This window comes from Mauremys mutica, chromosome 5 (assembly GCF_020497125.1).
Source record: "Mauremys mutica isolate MM-2020 ecotype Southern chromosome 5, ASM2049712v1, whole genome shotgun sequence".
Taxonomy (NCBI): domain Eukaryota; kingdom Metazoa; phylum Chordata; order Testudines; family Geoemydidae; genus Mauremys; species Mauremys mutica.
In genome coordinates this window covers 85,572,943-85,599,528 of record NC_059076.1, presented here as the reverse complement: position 1 = coordinate 85,599,528, position 26,586 = coordinate 85,572,943, and the positions used below count along the sequence as shown (strand labels likewise).

General features: G+C 38.1%; 1 protein-coding gene across 1 annotated transcript in view; it reads left to right on the top strand.

Moving 5' to 3' along the window:
* Window positions 1-26,586, top strand: part of FAT1 (FAT atypical cadherin 1) — a 163,732-nt gene that overhangs the window by 120,899 nt on the left and 16,247 nt on the right. Inside the window, exons 8-18 of the mRNA XM_045018049.1 lie at window positions 1,118-1,393; window positions 1,656-1,866; window positions 5,748-9,815; window positions 10,468-10,664; window positions 11,854-12,007; window positions 13,720-13,953; window positions 15,822-16,211; window positions 17,654-17,868; window positions 18,310-18,447; window positions 18,832-18,975; window positions 21,958-22,155. Coding sequence (XP_044873984.1) covers window positions 1,118-1,393; window positions 1,656-1,866; window positions 5,748-9,815; window positions 10,468-10,664; window positions 11,854-12,007; window positions 13,720-13,953; window positions 15,822-16,211; window positions 17,654-17,868; window positions 18,310-18,447; window positions 18,832-18,975; window positions 21,958-22,155 — 6,225 coding nt within the window. The remainder of the gene's footprint in view (window positions 1-1,117; window positions 1,394-1,655; window positions 1,867-5,747; window positions 9,816-10,467; window positions 10,665-11,853; window positions 12,008-13,719; window positions 13,954-15,821; window positions 16,212-17,653; window positions 17,869-18,309; window positions 18,448-18,831; window positions 18,976-21,957; window positions 22,156-26,586) is intronic.

Here is a 26,586-nt window from a genome sequence, read left to right as displayed (position 1 = left end):
TCCGATACTGCTATGAGAAGACAAAAGTGCCTCTGCTGGAAATCGTGATAGCACACTTTACTAGAGTACAGGCATCAGCAGCAGCCTTCCTGGTGCAGGTTCCAATCCAGGAGATCTGTAGGGCCGCTACCTGGTCATCTGTCCACACCTCGCATCTCCTTGTGCACTTACCCAACAAGCTTGAGACGACGCTGACTTTGGCAGAGCAGCGCTGCAAACTACATGACTGTGAACTCCAAGCCCACCTTCATGGACACTGCTTGTGAGTCACCTAGAATGGAATCAACATGAGCAAGCGCCCGAAGAAGAAAAAACAGTTACCCACATTTTTGTAACTTGTTCTTTGAGATGAGTTGCTCATTTCCATTCCATTGTCCACCCTCCTACCCCTCTGTTAGAGTTGCCAGCAAGAAGGAACTGAGAGGGCATAGGGCCAGCAGTGCCTGACATACCAACGCTTGAGCGCGGAACTCAAGGGGGCGCCATAGCCAACCCTACAGATACCGCTAAAGCAAAAACTCCCAACGGCCACGCATGTAGGTGTGCGCGCACACCTAGAATGGAATGGACATGAGCAACACATCTCGAAGAACGACAGTTACGGAAAGGTAGGAAACCATTTTTTCTAATGTTAATGGCTGTGGGAATGAATGCTGAGCTACTATATTTGCTTACACAATCACAGCACTGCTGATATTTAACTCAGTACTTTGCACAGTGTTTTGAGATACCTTGAACCAGATACTGTGCTCTACTCTGTCCCCATTGCATTGCACTGTATTGCTCTGGCAGGGCAAAGTGTGTGGAATCTGACCACAGTTTCCCTGCTGGGATTCTCCCAATAAGACGTATGAACACCTACAGCAGAATCCACACTGACTATAACATATCAAAGAACCACAGTTACTGTAGAATAAGTAAACATTATTTTCATTGTACAGCATACACAAATGGTTTCTGTTTAAGAGACCTCTTCTTAAAGATTTTTAACTGTCTGGACTTCTGGCTTTATTCTGTGCATCTTTTTTCCTCCTCCTGATTCCTTAGTGTCCTGTTTTCTTCTGTATTTTCACCAATATTTATCAACATAATCTTTTTTTCCATTGTGTCATTTTAGGTATACATCAAAGTGATAGACACAAATGACCACAGGCCTCAGTTTTCCACCTCAAAATATGAAGTCATTATACCTGAGGACACAGTGCCAGAGACAGAAATTTTGCAAGTCAGTGCCACCGACAGGGACGAGAAGAATAAACTAATTTATACAATGCAGAGTAGCACTGATCCCATCAGTCTCAAGAAATTTCGTTTGGATCCTGGAACAGGCTCTCTTTATACATCTGAAAAATTGGATCATGAGGCCATCCACCAACATATACTTACAGTGATGGTAAACAAGTATACCTGTTATTCTTTAACAGATAACATAATTACCTTTTTCACATTACAGTTAATATGCTTTTAATATACATTTAGGTCTTGATCTTGGAGAAATTTACAAATGTTTTTTACTTTACACTCTTTGAGTAGTCCCATTTATTTAAATGGTAAGGTTCAAGGCCTAGATTCATAATAGTTCTCTCAGAAATTGGATTAGTAGTTATATTAATAAAGGTTGGTGCTAATGATTAATAATGTGTTCATTGTTTTAGGTACGAGATCAAGATGTTCCTGTCAAACGCAACTTTGCTAGAATTGTCATTAATGTTAGTGACACAAATGATCACGCGCCATGGTTCACCAGCTCTCCCTATGAAGGACGGGTATATGAGTCAGCAGCTGTTGGGTCAGCGGTACTCCAAGTAACAGCATTAGACAAAGACAAAGGGAAAAATGCAGAAATTGTGTACTCTATTGAATCAGGTATATCCACAGTCTTGTAAGTCTTCTATATAGTTTAAAATTTACTTTGTTTGGTCATAGTTAGCTTAAAATGTAAGTATGTAAAAATAATCCATTATAAAATCAAAGGCCAATATAAATGTTTCTATAATATTTTTTAAAAAAAAACCATACAAATTCAAGTGGACATATTATTACATCCTAAACATTATTTCATTTGGCTACTGCTTGAGAACCTCAAAGTGAAAATGACTAGGAACCAAATAGAAATAAATATGAAACTGATTCATCTGTTTTTTGTTCTCCTAGTGGAGAAAATTGAAAAAAAGTTACCCATAAAAGAGCATAAATATTATAATTAGTGAAAAGTAAATTACATTTTTAAATATGTTTTGATTTTATCATCTAAGATGTATTTTTTAAAATAGATAAATAAATGTTGTAATTTGAAAAATACTAGGTCATGCTTTTGGATCTGGCTCATTGATACGTGGTACAGCATGGAGAAGGGGTACAGAAAGTTCACTTTAAATCACCTTCACGTTCCTGCAATGCATGGAGCACTGCCTGGTTCCAGTCTAAGAGATGTAGTGGCTCCCAAGCTATAACCCATTACTAGGTGGTTTTAAAAGGGGTGAGAGTTTGCTATCCTAGCCCTATACCACCTGAGGATTGTCCTTGATGGAAGAGAGTCCTTGGGTAGCCAGTTAACTTGGGTTTGCAACTGCTTTGTGCTGGCAAACCACAATGGAATCTAGGATTCGGCCACTTATTTTTAACCTCACAGTATCTCTTTAATACATTTCCTTGTCCATTCTGTTAATTAATTAATTACACTTGATTTCTTAGCATTAGAAAATGAGGTCTTCCATTTATCCACAGAGTAGTGACAATATGGATAGTATCCCATACCTGACTCACCAGTGTTTCTCATCCCTTACATGGCGAGATCATTGGTGGTGACAGTTCACTTTTCTTGCTTCTTCATTCCAATGCCTGTCTTGTTGGCGTCTCTCCTAAAGTGCCTACAAGTGGCAATGATAATAGCTTTAAGAAGTGAATAAATACCACAGGAACCAGACTGAAATCACTAACCCATTTTATTTGGACTACCAAGCATCCACCAGTCGTTAATGACTTTTGGTCACACCGATAAATTATATATGAATGGCTCTATATCCCCCTTGCCAAGCACCTGAACTATCCAACCACACATCTGCAAAATGAACATGCTCTACGTTTATGTTAGCAATAAAAAAAACCCCACTATTGTAAATGGAGTTAAATTATTTTCTAGCTTTACAAAATGTTATGAAACAAAAGTCAGTATGAAGCATCTGAAACTTTATTAAAAAGTACAAGAAATACACCAACTATGTGATCATTACATGCAAAATTATATCTTATGATTTGTCCCAGCTATTAAAGCATTTTTAAACCGTACAGCTTCATTATTATAATTAAAAAAGAGATTTCTGTTGCTGAAATTTCATTCAAATACATAAACCATTGCAACTATAATATAATACATGCTTTATTTTCATAATTTTTTAATAAATTTTGATTATGATGCTCTAAGGAGGAAAATGAGTAAACATGATAAATTCCTTTAAATGTATCAATTGTTTTCTATTATTTGTATAAATATTATGTATTTCCTAAGGTAATATGTAAGGGTTAATGAAACTCTATTCTTGACTTACCTAGATCAATAGTGCATTCCATTTTATGAATGCCAAAGCATTTCAAGAAAAGAGTTTGAGCATTCTCTCTCTTTCTCTTTCATCTCTTCCTCCCCCCTCCCGCCAATCTCTCCAGATTTTTGTGGGAGTTAATGTTAAGCTTTATCTTTCTTAGCTTAGTTTTTTATAGAATTGTCAACTACTGGGAAGTTAAAGCATTATGGTTGATGTCATAAGCATATGGAATGAACATTCCTTAAATGCTTGTAATGGCTGATGGGATTTGTAATGGGATATTCTAAGAATGCCACTGTGCTTAGAGCCTTAACTAACAGAAAAGAAAATATCAACTGCCCACTCATCTGCATAATTCAAACATTTTAAATAAAATATTTCCATGTTGAGAACATGGTTTTAGTAATATTTGCTCTGTAATTAAACTTTTGAGGAACCACAAATTCTAGTCTAATTCAGTGCATGTGTTGACATCTTACAGGCTGCAAAATCCATTACAATTTCTTTTACTTGTAAAAGGCTTATTCATAACTACTTGTTTTCAACTGTTATATATCAAATTGCAGCTGGTAAAATTCAGAAAGTACAGGGTATAGCCTTAATTGGTAGCAATTTTGGGGGGGGATGTTTGCTCTAGTTCTCTCTCTGTTGCCGCTCTATTCCATGCCTTCATCACTGCGTTCCATCTTTGCCAGTCTCCTGTTGCAGTTTTAGCTTATTCCCATGTCATTTGGATAGCTGTCAATTCTGCATCTGTTGTGTTTCCATGTTCTGCTTCTGTTGTGTGTTTTTTGGTCTTCCGCATCACCACTTCTCCTGAGAGTTCCAGTCCAATTCCTGTCTTGTTATGTTATTTGGGTCTTTCATCCATGCAAGTCCTACCCATCTCTCTTTAGTTCCATATTTTCCTGGCCTATCGCTTTCTGTTTCATTCTCCTCCCGAGTTCTTCATGTGTGATGTTTTTTTCCTGGCCATCTGATTTTGAGGATTTGTGTAAAGCAGCTGTTTATGAAAACTTTGAATTTAGATAGTAAGATCTTAATAGGACCAAGTTTCAGTGCCATATAGTAAGGCCAACTTTACAATGGTGTTAAATATTCAAAATTTAGTTTGGAAGGCAAGATTTCTGTTTTTCTTAGCTCAGCTTAAGAGTTGCACAGGCTTAACTATTTTGCTTTAATTTCTTCATCTGTTTCACCCTGTTGTACTTAAAATGCTTCCAAAATATGCGAAATATCAGACCTCTTCTTTGTTAGTCACAGAAAGCATTATTGGTGTTTCTTGTTGTGTGTTGATTCTCATGGTTTTTGTTTCCTTGGTGCTGATTTTCAGCCTTGGAGATCATTTGTTGTGGTTTGCATGTAAAATCCGGTGGGTATGGAATAGCTAGTTGATGTCATCTGCAAAATCAAGGACCTTTAACTTCTGTGGTCTTTCTCATTACCCTGTTCACTACTAATAAAAAGAGCATGGATGACAAAAGACAAACTTGTTTGACACCCGTAGTAACCTCAGATAGCTTAGTCAGTTCACTGTTATATATTAGTTGGCATGTCATATGTTCATAGCTGTTCTGAATGATGATCATCAATTACTGAGGGATTCCATAGTGTCTAATTCACTAAGGAATCTTTAATTAAAATCATTACTTCTAAAGGACATTTGAATTAACAGTTAATTGAGATGCACTTGAGACACATTAAAAGCACTGTTTTTTCCCACAAACAAGGCAATTAATTTTAATTCCTGAAATATAACTATTATGCTACTAACCTAAGTTCCTAAATATATTTTTTTGTGTTTAATGGCTGCTTTGATTTGATTGACCATGACCTCATTAAGAAGATTGATTTAAAGAAGGAACACCACCAGTAATTTTTTAAGGTTATAGAAAACTTGGCATATTTTAAGACATTTTATTTTATTTTATTTTATTGCATTGGACAACTAGTCCAGTTATGTTAAGGCAAAGTATCGTAAAGTAAAAGAAAAGTTAGTACTAACAATTCTTTATAGGAAAATTCCAGATGACTAGAAATTGTTTTAGAACAAAATTAAGAAACATTAATGCCTCCCTTGCTTCTCAGCATGTACGCATTCTTTTAGTTTATGGCCAGTTGGGCACAGACTCTTAATTTTTGTGCATTTATCTTTGTCTCTTTCATTGTTAACTTTTTGTTTCTTTTTTTTTCTTTTCTCTGCAGGGAATATTGGAAATTCTTTTACTATAGATCCCATCTTGGGCACTATTAGAATTGCAAAAGAACTAGATTGTAGTAACCAACGAGAGTACAATTTGGTGGTGAAAGCTACAGATAAAGGAAATCCTCCAATGAGCGAAGTAACTTCTGTGCTTATCTTTGTCACAATTTCTGATAATGCCTCACCAAAATTCACACTGAAGGAATATTCTACAGAAGTCACTGAAGGTGCCAGCATTGGTAGTTTTGTTGGAATGGTTACTGCATATAGCCAATCTTCTGTAGTTTATCAGATAAAAGATGGTAATGTAGGTGATGCCTTTGATATCAATCCAAACTCAGGTGTCATCACTTCTAAGAAGATACTTGATTTTGAAACTTTGTCTTTTTACATGCTAACTGTTCAAGGAACCAACATGGCTGGGTTGTCTACTAATACAACTGTTTTGGTGCATATTCGGGATGAGAATGACAACTCACCAGTTTTTATGCAGGCAGAATACACAGGACTCATCAGTGAATCAGCTTCAATTAACAGTGTAGTTCTAACTGACAAGAATATCCCATTAGTAATTCGAGCTACAGATGCTGATAAAGAATCAAATGCTTTGCTGGTTTATCAAATTGTTGAACCATCTGTGCACAAGTATTTTGCCATTGATTCTAGCACTGGTGCCATTCGTACCATAATGAGTTTGGACTACGAAGAGACAAACATTTTCCAATTTTCAGTACAAGTACATGATATGGGGACACCACGTTTATTTGCAGAATATGCAGCTAATGTTACTATTTACGTAATTGATATCAATGATTGTCCTCCTGTGTTTTCAAAAGATTTGTATGAGGCATCCCTTTTGGTGCCTACATATAAAAGAGTAACAGTCATCACCGTAAATGCTACAGATGCTGATTCAAGAGCTTTTTCACAACTAATTTATTCTGTCACTGAAGGTAACATTGGAGACAAATTTTCAATAGATCCTAAGACTGGAACTATAACTGTACAAAATACAACTCAGTTAAGAAGCAGATATGAATTAACGGTCAGAGCATCTGATGGGAGATTTGCAAGCACTACATCTGTAAAAATTAATGTGAAGGAAAGCAAAGCAAGTCAACTCAAGTTCACACAGAGTTCCTACTCTGCAGTAGTGCGAGAGAATTCCACTGAGGCGAAAACAATAGCTGTCATTACTGCTGTAGGGAATCAAATAAATGAGCCTTTGTTTTATCATATTCTAAATCCAGACAGTAGATTTAAAATCAGCTACACTTCAGGAGTACTTTCAACCACAGGAATACCATTTGATCGAGAACAACAAGAATCTTTTGATATACTGGTAGAAGTGACAGAGGAGCATAAACCATCAGTAGTTGCACATGTTGTGGTGAAGGTCACTATAGAAGACGTAAATGATAACGGTCCAATTTTTGTCGATCTTCCATATTATGCTGCTGTTAAAGTAGACACTGAAGTGGGCCACATTATTCGACGTGTTACAGCAGTAGATAAAGATATAGGGAGTAATGGAGAGGTACGCTATTACCTTAAAGACCATCATGAACACTTCCATATTGGGCCCACTGGTGAAATCACACTCAAGAGACAGTTTGAACCGGACACACTAAATAAGGAATATCTTGTCACAGTGGTGGCAAAAGATGGAGGAGAACCAAGTTTTTCTGCTGAAGTTACAGTCCCAATCACTGTTATGAATAAAGCCATGCCAGTTTTTGAAAAGCCTTTCTATAGCGCTGAAATACCTGAAAACATTCAGTTGCATAGCCCTGTTGTCCATGTACAAGCAAACAGCCCAGAAGGACTTAAGGTGTTTTATAGTATCACAGAAGGAGATCCTTTCAATCAGTTTACTATCAACTTTAATACTGGAGTTATAATTGTTGTTGCCACTTTAGATTTTGAGTCCCATCCCGCCTATAAACTGAGCATACGAGCAACTGACTCTCTAACTGGGGCCCACGCTGAGGTGTTTGTAGATATAATAGTGGAAGATATAAATGATAATCATCCTCTGTTTACAAAGCTATCTTATACTGCAGTCCTTTCTGAGGCATCTGTAATTGGGACATCTGTTGTACAAGTTAGTGCCACAGATGCTGATTCTGAAACAAACAGAAGGATTTCCTATCACTTGGTTGAGAACAATAGCAAAAGTCATGAGTATTTCCACATAGATAGCAGCAGTGGGCTCATTCTGACAGCAAGAACTTTGGATTATGAACAGATCCAGCAACACAAATTACTAGTAAGGGCAGTAGATGGTGGAATGCCCGCACTGAGCAGTGACATTATTGTAACTGTCAATATAACTGACCTCAATGATAACCCACCGTTATTTAACCAACTGGTTTATGAGGCTAAAATTAGTGAACTGGCTCCCCGTGGACACTTTGTAACCTGTGTAAAAGCCTCAGATGCAGACAGTTCAGATGTAAGCAAACTGGAATATTCAATTCTGACAGGCAATGATCACATGAATTTTGTAATTAATAGCAAAACTGGCATCATCTCCATCTCAAACCCACGCAAACAGACCTTGAAGCGTCTTTACAATCTTAATGTGTCTGTGTCTGATGGTGTCTTTAGAAGTTCAGCTCAGGTACAAATAACTGTTACTGGAGCCAATTTGCATAGCCCTGTTTTCAGTCAGAATGAGTACGAAGTGGAACTGGCTGAAAATGCTCCATTGCATACCTTGGTGACTGAAGTTAAAGTGACAGATGAAGATTCTGGGGCTTATGGCCAAATCAGTTATCATATTGTAAATGACTTTGCCAAAGATAGATTTTATACTAATGAGAGAGGTCAAATATTTACCTCTGAAAAGCTTGACCGTGAAACACAAACAGAAAAAGTAACTTCTATTAGTTTAATGGCAAAGGATGCTGGAGGAAAAGTTGCTTTTTGCAATGTTAATGTGATACTTACAGATGATAATGATAATGCCCCTCAATTCCGAGCAACAGAGTATGAAGTGAATATTGGATCTAATGTTCCAAGAGGAACATTTATCACCAAAGTTTTGGCATCTGATGCTGATGAGGGTACAAATGCAGACATTACATATGCCATTGAAGCAGAGTCTGAAAGTGTCAACGAGAATTTGGAAATTGATCCTTTGTCTGGTGTAATTACTACAAAAGAAAGCTTAATTGGTTTAGAAAATGAGTTTCTAACGTTCTTTGTTAAAGCCCGGGATGGTGGATCCCCCCCAAAACAATCAGTGGTTCCTATCTATATTAGAATACTCCCACCAGAAGTGACTCTTCCCAAATTTGCAGAGCCATTTTATTCTTATACTGTTTCCGAGGACATTCCTATTGGAGCTGAGATTGATGTTATACATGCAGAGCATAATCAAACATTAGTATACACTCTAGTTAAAGGGAACACTCCTGAAAGCAATAGGGATGAATGCTTTGTGATTGACCGACACAATGGAAGATTGAAAGTTGAGAAGAGTCTTGATCATGAGACAACTAAGTGGTATCAGTTTGCAGTGCTAGCACATTATACGAATGACAGTTATAATGTTGTTTCCTCAGTAGATATAAGCATTCAGATAAAAGATGCAAATGACAATAAACCGGTTTTGGAGTCCAGTCCATATGAAGCATTCATTGTGGAAAACATGCCAAGCGGAACGAGAGTCATCCAAGTGAAAGCAACTGACTTGGATTCAGGACTCAATGGGCAGGTTACATATAGTTTAGATCCATCACAAGAACTGGAAATCACAGAGTCTTTTGCCATAAACATGGAAACGGGTTGGATTACCACCCTCAAAGCGCTTGACCATGAAAAACGGGATAAGTACAAAATTACAGTGGTTGCATCTGATCGTGGTGAAAAAATTCAATTGTCTTCTGTGACAGTGGTTGAAGTTACTGTTACAGATGTAAATGACAATCCTCCACGCTTTACTGCGGAGATATACAAAGGGACAGTTAGTGAAGATGATCCACCTGGTGGTGTGGTTGCTATCTTAAGTACCACTGATGCTGATACAGAAGAATCTAACAGACAAGTCACCTATTATGTTACAGGTAAACAGTTTAAAACATTTAATATTAACTTGAGTTATAAAACTAGAATGAAGTGAGGTAACTCTTACGCTTTAAAAAGATTACAAAATATTTGAAATGGGGCATCTATGACAGAAGACATTTTTTTTAATTTTTAAAATATTTCAGAAGCCATCAGGATGCACCATTTTTCTTTTACTTACCTTGTTTAAAAATGATTTAAATAGAATTCATTTTGTCTTTGTGATATTTATATCTACAGGAGGAGATAGTTAGACTGAAATAAATAATTCAGTGAAAAAAAGCAAAAAAAAATCCATGAGATAATAGATGGAACATAGTTTAAATTAATCTTCAGTAGATTTTTTAAAATGTTTTTCTGCTTAGTGTAACTGTTTAAATATGTCCTCCTCTGTAATGCTACATTAATCACCATGGCAACATTAATAGCAAATACTTAATGCACTTACATTCTTTTTATGTGTATTTATATAAGACCCGAGTTAAAATGCTACTTTTACCCCCCCCCCCAACAATCAAGATTTTTTTTTATATTATATATAATATAGAAAGCCATGAGGTGTGATTGTTGGGCTTTTTTTTAGATTTTTCTTTTCTTCTAAATAGTAGAATTATCTCTTTTTGCTTGAATGACATATTTTTAACTGTTTAGGAGGTGATCCCTTTGGGCAGTTTGCAATCGAAAACGTGCAGAATGAATGGAAAGTCTATGTGAGAAAACCTCTGGACAGGGAAGAAAAGGACCATTACCTTCTAAACATTACAGCTACTGATGGGACCTTTGCAACAAAAGCCGTGGTTGAGGTTAAAGTCCTAGATGCTAATGACAACAGTCCTGTTTGTGAAAAGGTAGGCTTGAATTTTACACAGGCAGCCATTTTCAGTGTATGTACACTTTCATTGTAAAATCCTCTTTATCTTAGGTGCCCACTCAAAAGACTGACAAAAATTGATTGCTTTATGGAAGTGATTTTCTAATAAATGTGGAGAAGAAATGTATTTTGGGCTACTGAGACAAGAGGTTGCTGAATAAGGGTAGTCTCTTGGGTAAATTTCACTATAATTTAAAAACTCATAGGGCTGACCCACCGACCTACTCATATCTCACTGTGCCACTATGCAGAGGATTGGAAGACTATGAATTGAATTTCAGTTCTTAATTTCCCATGTTAATGTAAGCATTGCAAAGATAAAGCAAGGAGAGAGCATGCTTTATGCTGCTGCCATGGCAGTGCATACTAACTGATTTCCATAGGAAGTGTGGCTCCAGAGGGTCCAGGTACCTGCACTTGGCAGAATGATACTGCTGTACACATTCTAATAGAGGTGAAGTTAAAAGAGTGCTGTGCTCAGTAGTGCCGGAGCTATCCTTGATAGGAGTGGAAGGGTTGTTTAGCCAGGGAAATTGCACTGTCAAAGCCCTAGAATTCTGTAATCCATATCTGTTCCCTAGCCTGCTGACGAAGCCGTCCTTTGCCACTTTTGATTTCCTGATTTAAAAAAAAAATGTACTTCTGCCATCTCACCGATGAGATCTCACCTATGTCTTTAAAGCCTGTTTGTGTTGTCTTTTTGTTTCTAACTGGAGACCTATAAGTCTTATGCTGTTTTATAAAAAGGGTGAATCAGTTCTTTGTAGGTCAGGCCAGACCTGGGTAATATGACCTATCAGTAGCTCGAGATAGGAAGTTGAATGAAATTCGCAACACAAGGGGTTTGGATATCAGGAAATAATTAATCATATGTTCAGGTGTTTGGAGCTCTTGGCTGTGCTTTGGCACTCAGAATCCTCAAGTTTGTGAATGTCAGTAATAAATAATTACTTCACTGAATAATTTATTAATGGTGAGGCAATTAATTAGAAAATCACATCTTTATCATTTTCAGATGTTTCAACCTCTGGTTCACTTCACATGTTCCAGAATCCTCTAACATCAAGCAGATAATTTCATCTGTCCTTGTCCTCTTTTCCCTCCTCCATTAAGCATTGCTTCTCTAATACATTTTAATCTTTCAATGTTGCTTTAAAACCTTTTAGGCTTTATACACTGATACTGTTCCAGAGGATGCCCCTCCTGGCAAACTGATTATGCAGGTATCTGCTACAGATGCAGATATTCGTTCCAATGCAGAAATTACTTATACGCTGCATGGCACTGGAGCAGAAAAATTCAAGCTCAGTCCAGACACAGGTAAAATTCATGATATATAATATTGCATATAAAACTGCAGACACTGCCTTTTTAAAAAAAATATTTACAACTAAATAAAACATATGTAAATGTTGATACTTAAATCAATCTATGCACAAAAACAAATGTTATTTATTTTTTAAAATGTTAATTTAATGTTAAATTGTTTTAGAGGAAAACCATAAATATTCAGTATGTGGAGAAGAAATAAAGAAATGAACACACAATTAACTTGTGGAACTCCTAGCCAAGAGATTTTGTGAAGGCCGAGGGTATAAATGAGTTTAAAAACAAATTAGATATGTTAATGGATGATAGGTCCATCAAGATGGTTGGAGCACAACCCCATACCTTGGGTGTCTCTAAACCTCTGGCTTCCAGAAAATGGGACTGAACAACGGGGGATGGATTACTTGATAATTTCCCTGTTCTGTTCATTCCCTCTGAAGCATCTGGTACTGGCCAATGTTGGGAGACAGAATACTGGGCTAACTGGACTATTGGTCTGACACAGTATGGTCATTCTTACATTCTTTAAAAATATAAAATACCTTGAAGCCAAAAGTCAGGCTTCTTTAATTGCTATCAGACTTCTTTGCCAAAGAAGTTCAGAATAAGAGGATACTTTAAATATTGTTCTTTTTTATATTTAATGTATTGGTTACTAGCCATAGCTTTTGACCTGAAAAATAGCAAGTTTCATTTCAGTCAGATTCTGGTGGCCAACCATCTGGCTGGATCTAAATCTTGCTGTACACATAGAGAATAGTGCAAAAGGGAAGTCCAGTGTTCTCAAAGCTTTGCAGCTAGTGGCAGGGAATTAAATAGGATGAGTCAACCAGAACCACCCCAGACTTGCTTGGAAGCATTAAGTGAGTGGTCTACACTCCATCACACTCTTATTGGTTGAATTCATGCCACTCAGAGCTACTTAAGTAAGAGTTAGGTCAAGCTGGACCACTTTGAGGTCCTAAGCATCCCACTCCCTAGACCAATGCAAAGCAGGGTGCAGAAGCAAAGGATGACAAAAATAAAGCAAAGTAAATGGTGGAGCCATAAGGAGGGAGCCAAGGGTAGGTTTCCCATGCAAGGATTGCAACTTAATGGATTTCCTAGGTGTTTGGGCAAAGGGGAGGTCTTCCCTACCAAATCCCTGGCAAAAATCTTTCATTTTTGTTTTTACTACGTAATGAAGCTGCTGCCTTCCCTCACCCCAAACCATTTGTAACTGTCACATGACCATCTCTTCCTTTCCTCACTTCAAGGATAATATGTCATACATTTTCTTCTAACTTTGCATTTCATTAAAGCAAAGATTCAAACATTTCTTTTATTTATAATGTTTGTTTTCAAATAATGCACCATGCACTATCGTGTATGTGTATGCATAGATGTATATTTTCTGTGTTATGTGTGCTGCACATTTGGTCAATTGCAATTTCAGAGGGATTTTTTAGAAAGCAAAAAGTTTCAGTGTTTAACGTTTATAAGCTGAAAAGACAGCCATTGACATGTTTTGCTCATTAGTGTGGTACAGCTGTTGTCTCAGCCATTGACAAAATTATCATCAAAAGGAAAATGGTTATTTAGCTTTTGTGAGTAAAAAAGAAGAAAGATTTTATAAAAACATCATTGTAAAAATCATTATGGGATACTTAATTCTGGGGGCTCAAGTAAGTCAATTTATTTTACATCTGTTTTTCTGTTTATAGGTGAACTGAAAACATTAGCACCACTTGATCGTGAGCAGCAAGCAGTTTATAATCTTTTAGTCAAGGCCATAGATGGAGGAGGAAGATTCTGCAAGGCTAATGTGATTCTCACTCTAGAAGATGTGAATGATAATGCCCCAGAGTTTACAGCTGATCCTTACTCCATTACAGTGTTTGAAAACACTGAGCCTAAAACACTATTGACAAGAGTGCAAGCTACAGATGCGGATGCAGGTACATATTACTTAACTATATTTACTAATTATAGTAATCGTTAGCTAGTGGAGACTTAGATGTGTCTTTCAGTGGGACTTGCAGACACTCAGTACTTCTCAGGATCAGGTCGCTAAATGATATGTTTAGGTCTAGTGAATTCTATACAATTTTCATCTTAGTGGCTTTGAATGTATATACTTGTGCCTGTATCTAGTGCTAGGCAGGGTATAGCTTTCACACCGCAAAAAATGTTGAAACTTCAAACATTTTTCCCATTACACATCGGGATTAAACCAAAATCTTCTGGATTTTTTTGTGGAGGAAAAAAAACAAAACAGAGGAAGAGGAAGAGGGAGGCCCACCCACCGCAGAAAAGCCAGTAGCCCAGTAGTTAAGGTACTCACCTGGCAAGTGGGAGACCCTCATTTAAGTCCTTGTTATGACTGATTCAGAAGAGCCTTGAATCTGGGTCTCTAATAGGGTGACCAGATAGCAAGTGTGAAAAATCAGGACAGGGGATGGGGGGTAATAGGTGCCTATATAAGAAAAAGCTCCAAATATCGGGACTGTACCTATAAAATCGGGACATCTGGTCACCCTAGTCTCCAACATTCAGGTGAGTACCCTAAGCACCAGTCTGTTGGCTGTTCTAGGGTGGGTTTCTCCCTCTCTCTGGTTTTGATGAGAATTTCCATCCTAGTCCTGAGAAACTTCAGGTTTTGATGAATCTGTATTTTCTGACAAACTGTGTCATCAAAAAATTCCCAGCCAGCGCTATTTATAACTAATTGTGTGCAAAATATGGAGGGGAGTGAAAAGCGTGGGCCCAAGTCTCCTCTCACATACACTAATTTTACCATGTTGTAAGTCTGTTGGCTTAGTCCTTATTTTCAGGCTGTGTGTGCTCGAGGGAGTGTCTGCTTAATAGAAGTCACATTTTTAAAACATGACCCTCAGTCTAATAGACCATAACAGTATCACACAGTATAGCTCCATTAATTGTACTGTTATATGATATGCAGTGGTATTGAGATAAGTAGTTTGTTGTTCATCATTGTTTAGCTATAAAGTGTTATGTGAATATGGCCTGAATGTGACATTAAAATGAACTTAGAGTCATGCTTTGTGCTTATAAACTCAACAGGAGAATTACAGAAGCGTATGATGTCTGTGTTTGAGGGCACAACACTGTCACATATCTGTCAAGTCTTGATGGTCAAGTTGTAATGTTTGGTATTGCTTCGGTGCTCAGAAAAACATTATGTATTATGATAACGTTAAATTGCATAATAGAAGGTAGCATCAGAGAGCCAGTTTTATACTTTGCCAGTCTCTGGGGCTCATAAGCAAACTGAATGGCACAGAATGCTATGTTGTTGTTTTAATACAGAACTCTTGCCAGAGAAGGTGTTCCTGTTCATCTTGTGTACTTGATTCTTAAATAAACTTACTGGATTAAAGCCTAGTTATTTGATGCAGCCTGGTCCTTTATTTTTATTTTTATATATATATATGTGTGTGTGTGTGTGTGTGTAATATAATATTTTTAAAGGATTTAACCCTCTCAAGTAGAAATGATCATTTTGAAGTCATAATTAAATTTGTACTACTAACCAATATTTTCATATTAACAGAGACTGTGAATAAAACAGATAGCTACTTTACTCTTTCTGTAGTAGAAGTCACGAAGCTTATGGTATAGTTTATACCATATCAGTAGCTTCTACTCTTGACAGTAGCCTCTATAGTTATTTAAATTTGCTTTAATGTGGATGTCAGTGTTTACACTTTTTTCATTTGTATTGTTATCTAGATTAATCAGTATAGCAATGTATTTTCTCTATCATTTCATGTTCCATTAAAACTTCTTCTGTTTTTAAATGCAGGGATGAACCGTAAAATTCGCTACTCACTAGTGAACTCTGCTGATGGACAGTTCTCAATTGATGAATTCTCTGGAATTGTTCGGTTGGAGAAGCCTTTGGATCGGGAGTTGCAGGCAGTGTACACTCTGACTTTAAAAGCTTTAGATCAGGGTTTACCTAGAAGGCTGTCCTCTGTTGGTAGTCTTGTGGTTTCTGTTTTGGATATAAATGACAATCCACCTGTGTTTGAATATAGAGAGTACAGTGCCACTGTATCAGAGGACACTTTAATTGGAACAGAAGTTCTTCAGATTTATGCTGCTAGCAGGGACATTGAAGCCAATGCCGAGATCACCTATTCAATAGTCAGTGGAAACGAACATGGAAAATTCAGTATTGATTCAGCATCAGGTAACAGAACATAAGGGTGAATTAACAGAAACATATGTTAATGTATATTTAGCTGTATCGTTTTCACCAAGTAGTGTGTTATTAAACATCATGCAATTGATTAGCCAAGCAGATAGACTTAAAACACATGTCCTGTAAAGTCAGTGATACTTTAAACTGATGTGTTTTGTTAGTGTCTGCTGAGATGTTCATTCGTTTAAAAATAGTCTTGGAAAGAAGTGTAATAGAATATGAAAAATTATCTGTATGTAATACTTTTGGTAGCTGCTATTTAGGATACCTTTACTTAGTCTACAAAGTAGAGTAGAAGTTTCCTAACCACCATGCCAAAAATAAAAAACAAACACACAAACAAAAAACACCTATAATTACAGATAGCAGTCTGTTCACAAAAGCTGTTATGTATAATTTAAATGAGGTTTTGTCAGAGAGACCTGAGATTAAACCAACAAGGAAAATTGATCATTGGTCCTCAAAGATGGTAATTACAGAAAAGTTGGTATGGCATTAAGGAAAGATAGAACTATGTTACCCATCAGTGTATCCAGCCTAAAGATGAAAGATTTTAGGACTGAAAGTCAGTGGGACTGCGGAGCTAAGTCACTTAAGTGCTTTTGAAAATTTTGTCCATTTCTACTATTTTAGTAAAGAATAACTTATACCTCAATTCTCCTTACATCATAATTCCTGTAGATTCTGTAGCTTTTTTGCAAAGCGTGTTTTCAAGAAAAAGAGTTTTTCTCTCTCCTAAGGCCTTATTTGCACACAAAAGTTGTACTACTTTGGTTGTTGTTAAAATGGTACAACTCCATCCCTACTCCGCACATGTAGTTATACTGGTATAAAAGTGCTTATACCAGTATAAATTATTGTCACATGGGAAGGGAAACTAACGATACTGGTATTAGGCACCTTCATGTAAATATAACTGTGTCTTGTATAACGGTGTGGTACCACTTTAACCATTTTGGTTTACAAAAGAATCACACCCCTAAACAAAATCCTTCTAGTGGTACAAAACCTGTGTATAGCCTGGGCAGTTCTACTGCTCCCACTGCTTACTACGTACTTGACATAATACTCTCCTATTTTTGACATCAAATCTGGTTTCTGTTTAATTGAAATCAAAGGTTGTTTCGTTTATTTTATTTATTTTGATGGAAAATGAAAACAGGACATGTTTTCCTAGACATCCTTAGCAGTAAAAGAACAAAGGAAAGTAAGAGTCAGAAAAAACGAGTTGGATCTGAGACAGTTTTTCATTGCAGCAGCTTCTGAATGTTTAGGGTTTGATTTCATTGCTGTGCATCTCCCATTTTACACTGTCATAACACAGGGATTAATCAGGTCATTGAGCTATTGGGAAATTAATTAAAACAAATTGAAAAGCAATAGTATGTAGTAGTACAGTAATATCAAAGTATGAAAATTTTTCTTTGTAGGAGCCATTTTTATTATTGAAAGCCTGGATTATGAAAGTTCCCATGAGTATTACTTGACAGTGGAAGCCACAGATGGAGGCACACCTTCATTAAGTGATGTTGTAACAGTGAATATCAATGTAACTGATATCAATGATAACACTCCAGTGTTCAGCCAAGACACCTATACAGCAGTAATCAGTGAGGATGCCATGCTTGAACAATCCGTCATTATGGTACGTATTATTATGTGGTTTTGGTTTTATTTTTTTCTGTATTTTACTCAGTTGAGCCAATCATAGTTTTCTCTCAGAGAAATAAATATTAATATTAATTTGAAAGTGGCCTCTAATGAATGGAAACCGATCTGCTCTGTATTAAATTGTTAACTTTTTACGAAATCTTTCAGAACTGGGAATATAAAACATATAGGGAAAATACAGAGTATTTTGTACTAGTTGTAGTCCATTTATATGAATTTTGATTTCATTTGCAGAGAGATTCCAGATAAATTAGTTTACCTGACTTTGGTGTATTCCAAATATTGGAGTTTTTGCCTTGATAACTCTGTAATATGCTAGACCTGAAACAGCAGTGCCTTCCATTAGAATGAATTTATTGAAAGAGCACCAGTGTCTACCTAGATCAGTTTTAAATGAAAATATGGTGTCCTCTAGGTTATGGCAGATGATGCTGATGGACCTTCAAACAATCACATTCACTACTCAATTATAGATGGCAATCAGGGGAGTCCTTTTACAATTGACCCTACCAAGGGTGAAATAAAAGTGACTAAACTTCTAGACAGAGAAGAGGTAAGTAAGTTTTATGCCCTTTTTTTTTTTCCTCCACATGGTTAGATTAAAATACAGGTAACTTACACCGCCATTTTCTGGGGTGATATTTATGTAAATTATGATGACTTCAGGTGTTTTAAAATTAAGGTAAATGTAATTTTTTCAATGAGGACACTAAAAATGTGACACCGTCTGTTTATGGCATTAGTTTGTGTTTGTTTTATTCAGATTGTAAGAGGGTCTTTTATTAATTATAGTACATGATATATATTAGAGCTTTGTTGCTGGTCTGAAGTACCAGTGTATTATGTGGGTTCAAATATTTTTCTCAATTAATAAAAATTCTTCAGTTTGTCACTTTTTTCTTTCTTTAATGAATTTGTGGAATTTTTTTTTTTTAAGATTTCAGGATACACCTTGACAGTTCAAGCTTCAGATAATGGAAATCCATCCAGAGTCAACACAACTACTGTAAATATTGATGTATCAGATGTAAATGACAATCCGCCAGTATTCTCAAAGGGGAACTATAGTGTTATCATCCAGGTAATCTAAACACAATACTATAGATGTTATGACAATCAAACTAAATACAGGTTTTGGATATTAATCTGTGACTTGAAAATTTTTGCAACAGAATTTTTTTATTATTATTTAAGGCTGAAGTAATATAAATTGGACTGTTAACCTGAGTAAGTGCTTATCAGTGTAAATAAGTGTTGTAAAATCAGGACCATATTGTGCCGCCTTGTTACAAAAGTTGCAGAGAAATACTTCATTCATAGGATGTGTGTCACTTTTAACATGTGCATTATTCTATTTTTATTTTGTGTTACACTGTACAACATTCAACATACATATACAGTAAAGCTTAAAAATACATACATTACAATTGACCTATTTTGTTTCTAATAAATAGAGATTATGCTTAGAAAACTATATTTTAGCTGCTCTGTTATTGTAAAGCAGATGTTCTGTACTCCTGCACATAGACCATTATTTAATTTATGTTGCTCCATAGCACTCTTCGGCTGATTAAGAGATGATGCTGAGCAGCTGTAAAGGAGATGTCATTCACATCTCACGTGGTACGGATGGTAGATGTGAACTGATGTTTTGAGGATTTAAGTATTGAAACAAGGAAATAGAGAGAGCAGGAATACTCAGAATAAATATAACAAAATAATATGATATTAAACTAACTCTCTGAAATAAGAAACTTTTTTGTATTGGTTATACCCTTCGGGTGTATGCCGGGGCATGACACAAATCTGAACTGGGCAGGACATAATGGCACTGGAAAAAAGATTAAGCGAGTATTCCTGACTTAGGGAAACCCTGAACCATATTTCACTCAGATTGATGACTGATCATAGTTAACTTGTCTGTTTGGCTCTTGTGGTTTATGCCTTTGTCCTTTCATATGAAAATAAAAATAGGTGCTCAGAGTTCTCCATATTCACAAAAATGTGACTATGACAGAACCAATAACTGAGTGCTATTCCAAAAGTATAATTCATCTATAACAACACACAAGCTTTAGTTTTCCATTATAAGGTGGTAATAATGGATCATAGTCTCAAATGACTGGCAAGTAATTCACTCAGATACAGGGAACTTCCTGCTGGCGGAGGCAGTTCCTGCACCAGCTGTTCCCCTTCCTCTGACATGGGAACCATGTTGAAGGAAGTAAGAGGGACTTGGGATAGTTGCATTAAAGACGTTATGCTAGTGATGTAAATTAGAGCAACTTCTCAGATGCTTTCTCTTGCTGGCACGGGTCAACGTGGACCAGAATGAGGGAGTCATAACTCATCCAGTGAGTCATCCTAACATAGCACTTTTATTCAAGGCTCTTAAAATGCTTTATGAAAGTAGGTAAAATTATTATTTCCATTCTTTAGGGGAAATGAAGGCACTCCTAATGCACATGAACTTGAGGAGCTGTACTAGACTCCCCAAAGTGGTCAGAAAGGGGTGCACCTGCCTCGACTCTAACTCTTAGAGCGTGGGAGTAAGGCACACTGTTCAAGGAAGTAATAGATGCTGCTGGGTGCATGTTCCCTTGTGCTCTCAAAGGATTGTGCTTTTCGACCAGTGGGCCAGGTTTTAAAAGGTATTTAGGTGCCTAATTCCAACTGAAACCAGTCGGAGTTAAACACATACATATCTTAAAAAACCCAGATCTGTGGAGATCCTCAACCCCAAAATATGAGCAGTTTTTTATGGCCACTTTTTTGCCCTAACCTACATACCCAAGATCACTCAGTGAATATCCATAGAGCCAAGAAAGGAAACCTGGTCACTGGTTCCCATCATCTCTCTTATCTGTGCCAGCTGAAGTACATCTTTGGAGTTTCTTCTTCCCCAACAGCTCACTCTAGCTCGAGGAGAGGAGGAAAGAATTCTGTATTACATGAGATCCATATCACTCCCATCTAAAGAGTACCTCAGGGAGAATGGTGAACTCCCGTCCAGTCCACCCACATGTAACAAGGAAAGGAGCTCCAGTGGATTCAAATGAGGTGGGAGCCATAAGTGCTCAGTAGCTCTGAAAATCAGGCCATTTAGGTGTCCAACTTTAGGCATCCACATTTAAAAATATGGCCCTGGTCTGTTTTATGGACTGCTGGCATGAAGAGTATCAGCTGCAAAGCTCAGACCACTAAACTGTTGACCTCAGAGAATTTCACCTACTTCCTCAAGTCATCTCTGCCCCAGAACCTTATCAAAGAACAATAGCAAAAGGGCTCAAAAGTTGATAAACGGAGGGGGTGCATGTTGGGAGGGTGGGTATTTTTTTTAATGGATGGCATTTTACTGATATCCTGCATTGCAATACCACATCATTCTACCAGTGTATTCAAATGAAAAGGGCTTTGTGCAGCACAGCTGTCACATTTAAATATTTTGCGAGAAATGGTGTATAATCTTTGTTCCAGAGGGAAATGGAGATTTTTAGAGTACAGTAGTTGACAAATCTGATTAGTGGTTTCCAAGTATATATAAATCCCAGTGATGCAAATAGTTAGATATTATAGAAGTGTAAAAAACTCAACTTGAGAGCTATTTGATGGGGGCTAATTTGTGGCATTTACCCACTGCCTCACTAGGAGCTCTGGCCAGGTTGTGACCCAGAGACTCATCTCCCTTCTTCCCACTTTGTGGTTATTTTGCAGGAGAAAAGCAGTCCATGTGCTCATCTGTGTGCAGGGACTGTGATTATCCTTAATAGGTAGAATTTGCTAGATTTGAATATTTGGTGAGTTAATAATTAATCCAGAGGTACCATGCTTATTAAGACCAAAGGTAAAAAAAAATGGAGTTTCAAAGCCGTGACATTTTTTAACACAATAAGCCAAGAGAACTAGAAAATTTTCCAGGAAGTAGAAAAAACAACTGTTGTGTGCCAATACTGTGATACCGATTGACTTTTTTCTGTTGTGGAAAGGAAAACCAATCAGAGTATCTCACTGATTACATTGTTATAATGAAACTGTCTGATGCAGTGTTCCTATATGTTTATAGGAAAATAAGCCTGTTGGATTTAGTGTGCTCCAGCTCACAGTGACAGACAAGGATTCTTCCCATAATGGTCCACCTTTCATCTTCACCATTCTTAGTGGAAATGAAGAGAACGCTTTTGAGATTAACCACCAGGGAGTGCTTACCACATCTGTTGCACTGAAACGCAAAGTGAAGGATCATTATTTTCTCCATATTAAGGTATGAAAGGCTTATCTCTAGCCAGTTTGTGTTTTTAACCAGTTTAATTACCCAGTTCACTTTTTCCCTGTGGTTGGAGGATGGCCATTTGCATTTGTGTGACATGACCTGTATATCCCAAGTAGTGGTTCTTGCAATGAGATCACCACAGGCAAACCTCATTGACCTCAGCAGGACTCCAAGCAGGTGTGAGGACTTTCTTTGTGGATTTCATTGCAGGATTAAGGCATAAGTGAAGAGTAAATAGGGTGAATATTTGTCCTATGGTGTTTGTCCACCCCTTCATTTTGCGTCTGTTTTTCAGAATTCTGTCTCTCTCCTTCATTTCTTATCAGACATTTTACGGCACAAGAAAACAGCCAGACTCTAGATTGGTGGATCTCAGCCGGGGGTCTGTGGCCCCCTGGGGGGCCTCAAGCAGGTTTCAGGGGAGCCCCCAACCAGGGCCAATGTTAGGCTTGCTGACGCCCAGGGCAGAAAGCTGAAGCCCGACTGCATGGGGCTGAAGCTGGGGGTCCTGAGCCCTACCACCCGGGGCTGAAGCCTGAGCATCTGAGCTTTGTGAGGGCCCCAAGCAATTGCCCTGCCTGCTATCCCCTAATGCCGGCCCTGGCTTTTATATGCAGAAAACCAGTTGTTGTGGCACAGGTGGGCCGTTGAGTTTTTATAGCATTTTGGGGGGCCTCAGAAAGAAAAAGGTAGAGAACCCCTGCTCTAGATCTGCAGTGCTGTTCCTGAGACCATCTACTGGTGGTAACAGAGGGCAGTGCCTTGTTGCATCCTTCTTCCTATTCCAACTGAAAGTTGGAGGAATAAGCTAGAGAATGCTCACATGTCCATAACAGGGATTAATAAAGACTTCACAGCATTGCAGCACTGAAAATTAAAAAAATAATTTAAATAAAAATTAAAAAATACCTTTATATAGCACAGTCTTCTTTTTACATGGCTCTATAGCAATACAGGTTTGGTTCTTATGATACACATCAGATACTAATTTACATGTTGTATTGTAACATTATTTCCACAGGATGGATCAGATTCTCATCTGATGTAAATCAGCACATTTCATTGATTCTATTTAAGTCAATGGAACTGCACAGATTTTACATCAGCTGAAGATCTGTCTCTGATATTCTAACTTTTTCAAGTGCCAGATGTTTTTTATACTTTTGGCTTAATCTCTAACCCAACAGGCTGCTATCAAAGCAATCATCAATAAAGGGAAGATGGTCTGACTCAATAAATCTCACTTCCTTTGATAGCTTAGTTTTCCCAGATACGTTTTTATATCTGTTAGATGACTGTGCCATAAGAAAAGATCAAACGACTCTTCATTGTCTTAATTCAGCTATAGACCGATAAATAAGATAACTATGAACAGAGGAATCAAGATTCTAGGGCTAAAAATTTTTCCAAAATGTTGCACATGATCAAGTCTTATATTTCATTTCTAGACCTCTTGTTTTGGGAGAAATCTTCTGCTCTGTTCCTATACATTCTTTAAAGGCCAATAATAATTCCTCTCCCCAAAGCTCCAAATTATTCCTCCAACTAATATTTAACATTCATGAAAAAACAGAGCTTTGCTTTCCACTAAAGCTGGGTGGGGAAACTGTTTTCCCATCCTGCAAAAATATTTGAGATTTCCAACATTGTCTTTTTCCACAATGGGACGAAACCGTGACCTTTCTCATTTTTGTCATGAACAGAGAGAGGCACCCAAGAATAGGCATTGGTCTAGTGGTTAGGGAAGTCTCCTGGGATGTGGGAGACCTCTGAACCAGTCAGAGTAGGGACTTAAACCAGAGTCTCCCACGTCCCTAACCACTTGGCTAACTGCCAGGCTACTCTGGGGTGAGTGTCTTTCCCTCTGGTTTTTAAATGGAATTCCATCTTCAGAAACCTTGTTGAAAGCAGCCTTTTCCCAAAACAAGTTTGTTTTGACAAATTGGCGTTTTCAGGCAAAAAAATACTTCATCAAAAAAATTCAGATAAGCTCCTACCTGTTAATGCAGGGGCCTGGAGAAGTCCTGTCCACTCTTCTGTGTATGCTAATTCAGTCCATATTGAGATAACAACCATACCATACTTACCTTAAGCAGGAAGAGAAAGAGAGAGCCGTGGTTTACTTTTGAGTGTCATACACAGATGCTCTGGTAATGGGCACTAGTATAAGAACGTAGACAAAATCTTTATTTGAATGCAGCCCAAGACTTGGGGTGTTGGCAGGAGGTGGTCAGGGTAAGAAAAGGATGAAATGTAATAGTGAAAAGTCCAAGGTTATGCATTTAGGGATTAATAACAAGAATTTTTGTTATAAACTGGGGACTCATCAGTTGGAAGTAACCGAGGAGAAGAAGGACCTCGGAGTATTGGTCGATCACAGGATGATTATGAGCTGCCAATGTTATATGGCCGTGAAAAAAGCTAATGTTGTCTTGGGAAGCATCAGGTGAGGTATTTCCAGTAGAGATAAGGAGGTGTTAATACCGTTATACAAGGCACTGGTGAGACCTTATCTGGAATACTGTGTGCAGTTCTGGTCTTCCATGTTTAAGAAGGATGAATTCAAACTGGAACAGGTACAGAGAAGGTCTACTAGAAATGGAAAACCTGTCCTATGAAAGGAGACTCAAAGAGCTTGACTTGTTTATCCTAACCAAAAGAAGGCTGAGGGGAGATATGATTGCTCTCTATAAATATATCAGAGGGATAAATACCAGGGAGGGAGAGGAATTATTTAAGCTCAGTACCAATGTGGACACAAGAACAAATGGATGTAAACTGGCCATCAGGAAGTTTAGACTTGAAATTAGATGAAGGTTTCTAACCATAAGAGGAGTGAAGTTCTGGAACAGCCTTCCAAGGGGAGCAGTTGGGGCAAAAGACATATCTGGCTTCAAACCTAAACTTGATAAGTTTATGGAGGGGATGGTATCATGGGATAGCCTAATTTTGGCAATTAATTGATCTTTGACTATTAGCGGTGAAGATGCCCAATGGCCTTTGATGAGCTGTTAGATGGGTTGGGATCTGAGTTACTACAGAGAATTCTTTCTTGGGTGTCTGGCTGGTGAGTCTTGCCCACATGCTCAGGGTTTAGCTGATCGCCATATTTGGGGTCGGGAAAAATTTTTCCTCCAGGGCAGATTGGCAGAGGTTCTGGGGGTTTTTCACCTTCCTCTGCAGCATGGGGCACGGGTCACTTGCTGGAGGATTCTCTGCACCTTGAAGTCTTTAAACCACGATTTGAGGACTTAAATAGCTCAGATATAGTTTAGGAGTTTATTACAGGAATGGGTGGGTGAGATTCTGTGGCCTGCGTTGTGCAGGAGGTCAGACTAGACGATCATAATGGTCCCTTCTGAGCTTAGTCTGTGACTCTAAAAGCTTTTGAGAAACACAGATCTTAGGGCTTGGCTACACTGGAGAGTTGCAGCGCTGGTGGAGGCTTTACAGCGCTGCAACTTAGTAACTGTCCACACCTGCAAGGCACATCCAGCACTGCAACACCTGGTCTGCTTGGGGTATAACGAGTGCAGCGCTGGTGATGCAGCGCTGCTCGTCAAGTGTGGCCACACACCAGCGCTGTTATTGGCCTCCAGGGTATTGGGAGATATCCCAGAATGCTTTTAACTAAATTACTCTCTTTGTTTTGTTATGATGCCTCTCTTTGTTTTGTTGTGAATTCGGGGCTCAAACACAGCTCTTGTTTGCTGTGATCAATCTGTAACTGACTGTGAACAATCAATTGAGATAACCCACTACCTTGCTGTGAATGAGGCAGGCAGGGGGATGAGTGTTTGCTTGAGGAGAGAAACAGCGGGGGGAGGGGGAGAAATGGAGTCCATTGGAGCAGCTGCTTATCTGGTCTGCAGGCTATTTGCAGTTAAGAGTAAATGAGGGGTCGAGGAAATTTTCAGATTTTGCAAGGCAGGGAGCTGAAGTGTCGGCTCCAAAAATCCACTCTCTCTCTCTCCCCCGCTCCCTGTCACACTCCACCCCACCCCCCCTCTTTTGAAAAGCACATTGCTGCCACTTGAACGCTGGGATAGCTGCCCATAATGCATCACTCCCAACAGCACTGCAAAGGCTGCAAATGTGGCCACACTGCAGCGCTGGTAGCTGTGAGTGTGGCCACACACCAGCGCTTTCCCTACACAGCTGTACGAACACAGCTGTAACTCCCACCGCTGCACATTTGCAAGTGTAGCCAAGCCCTTAAAAACAATCAGTCTGTATACATTCCTGCATTACCTAAGGCTTACAGATTCCCTGGATCTAGAGAAAGACAGAGCTCCTTCTGACTTCTCTGTAGACCTTTTCTCTGTGTCAGTCTGTCCCCTGACAGCCTCTGACAATTGACATTTTTCTGGGGCACCCTATTTTTCCGGGAGCCCAGCAAGACCAGTTGGAGGGAGGGAGAGG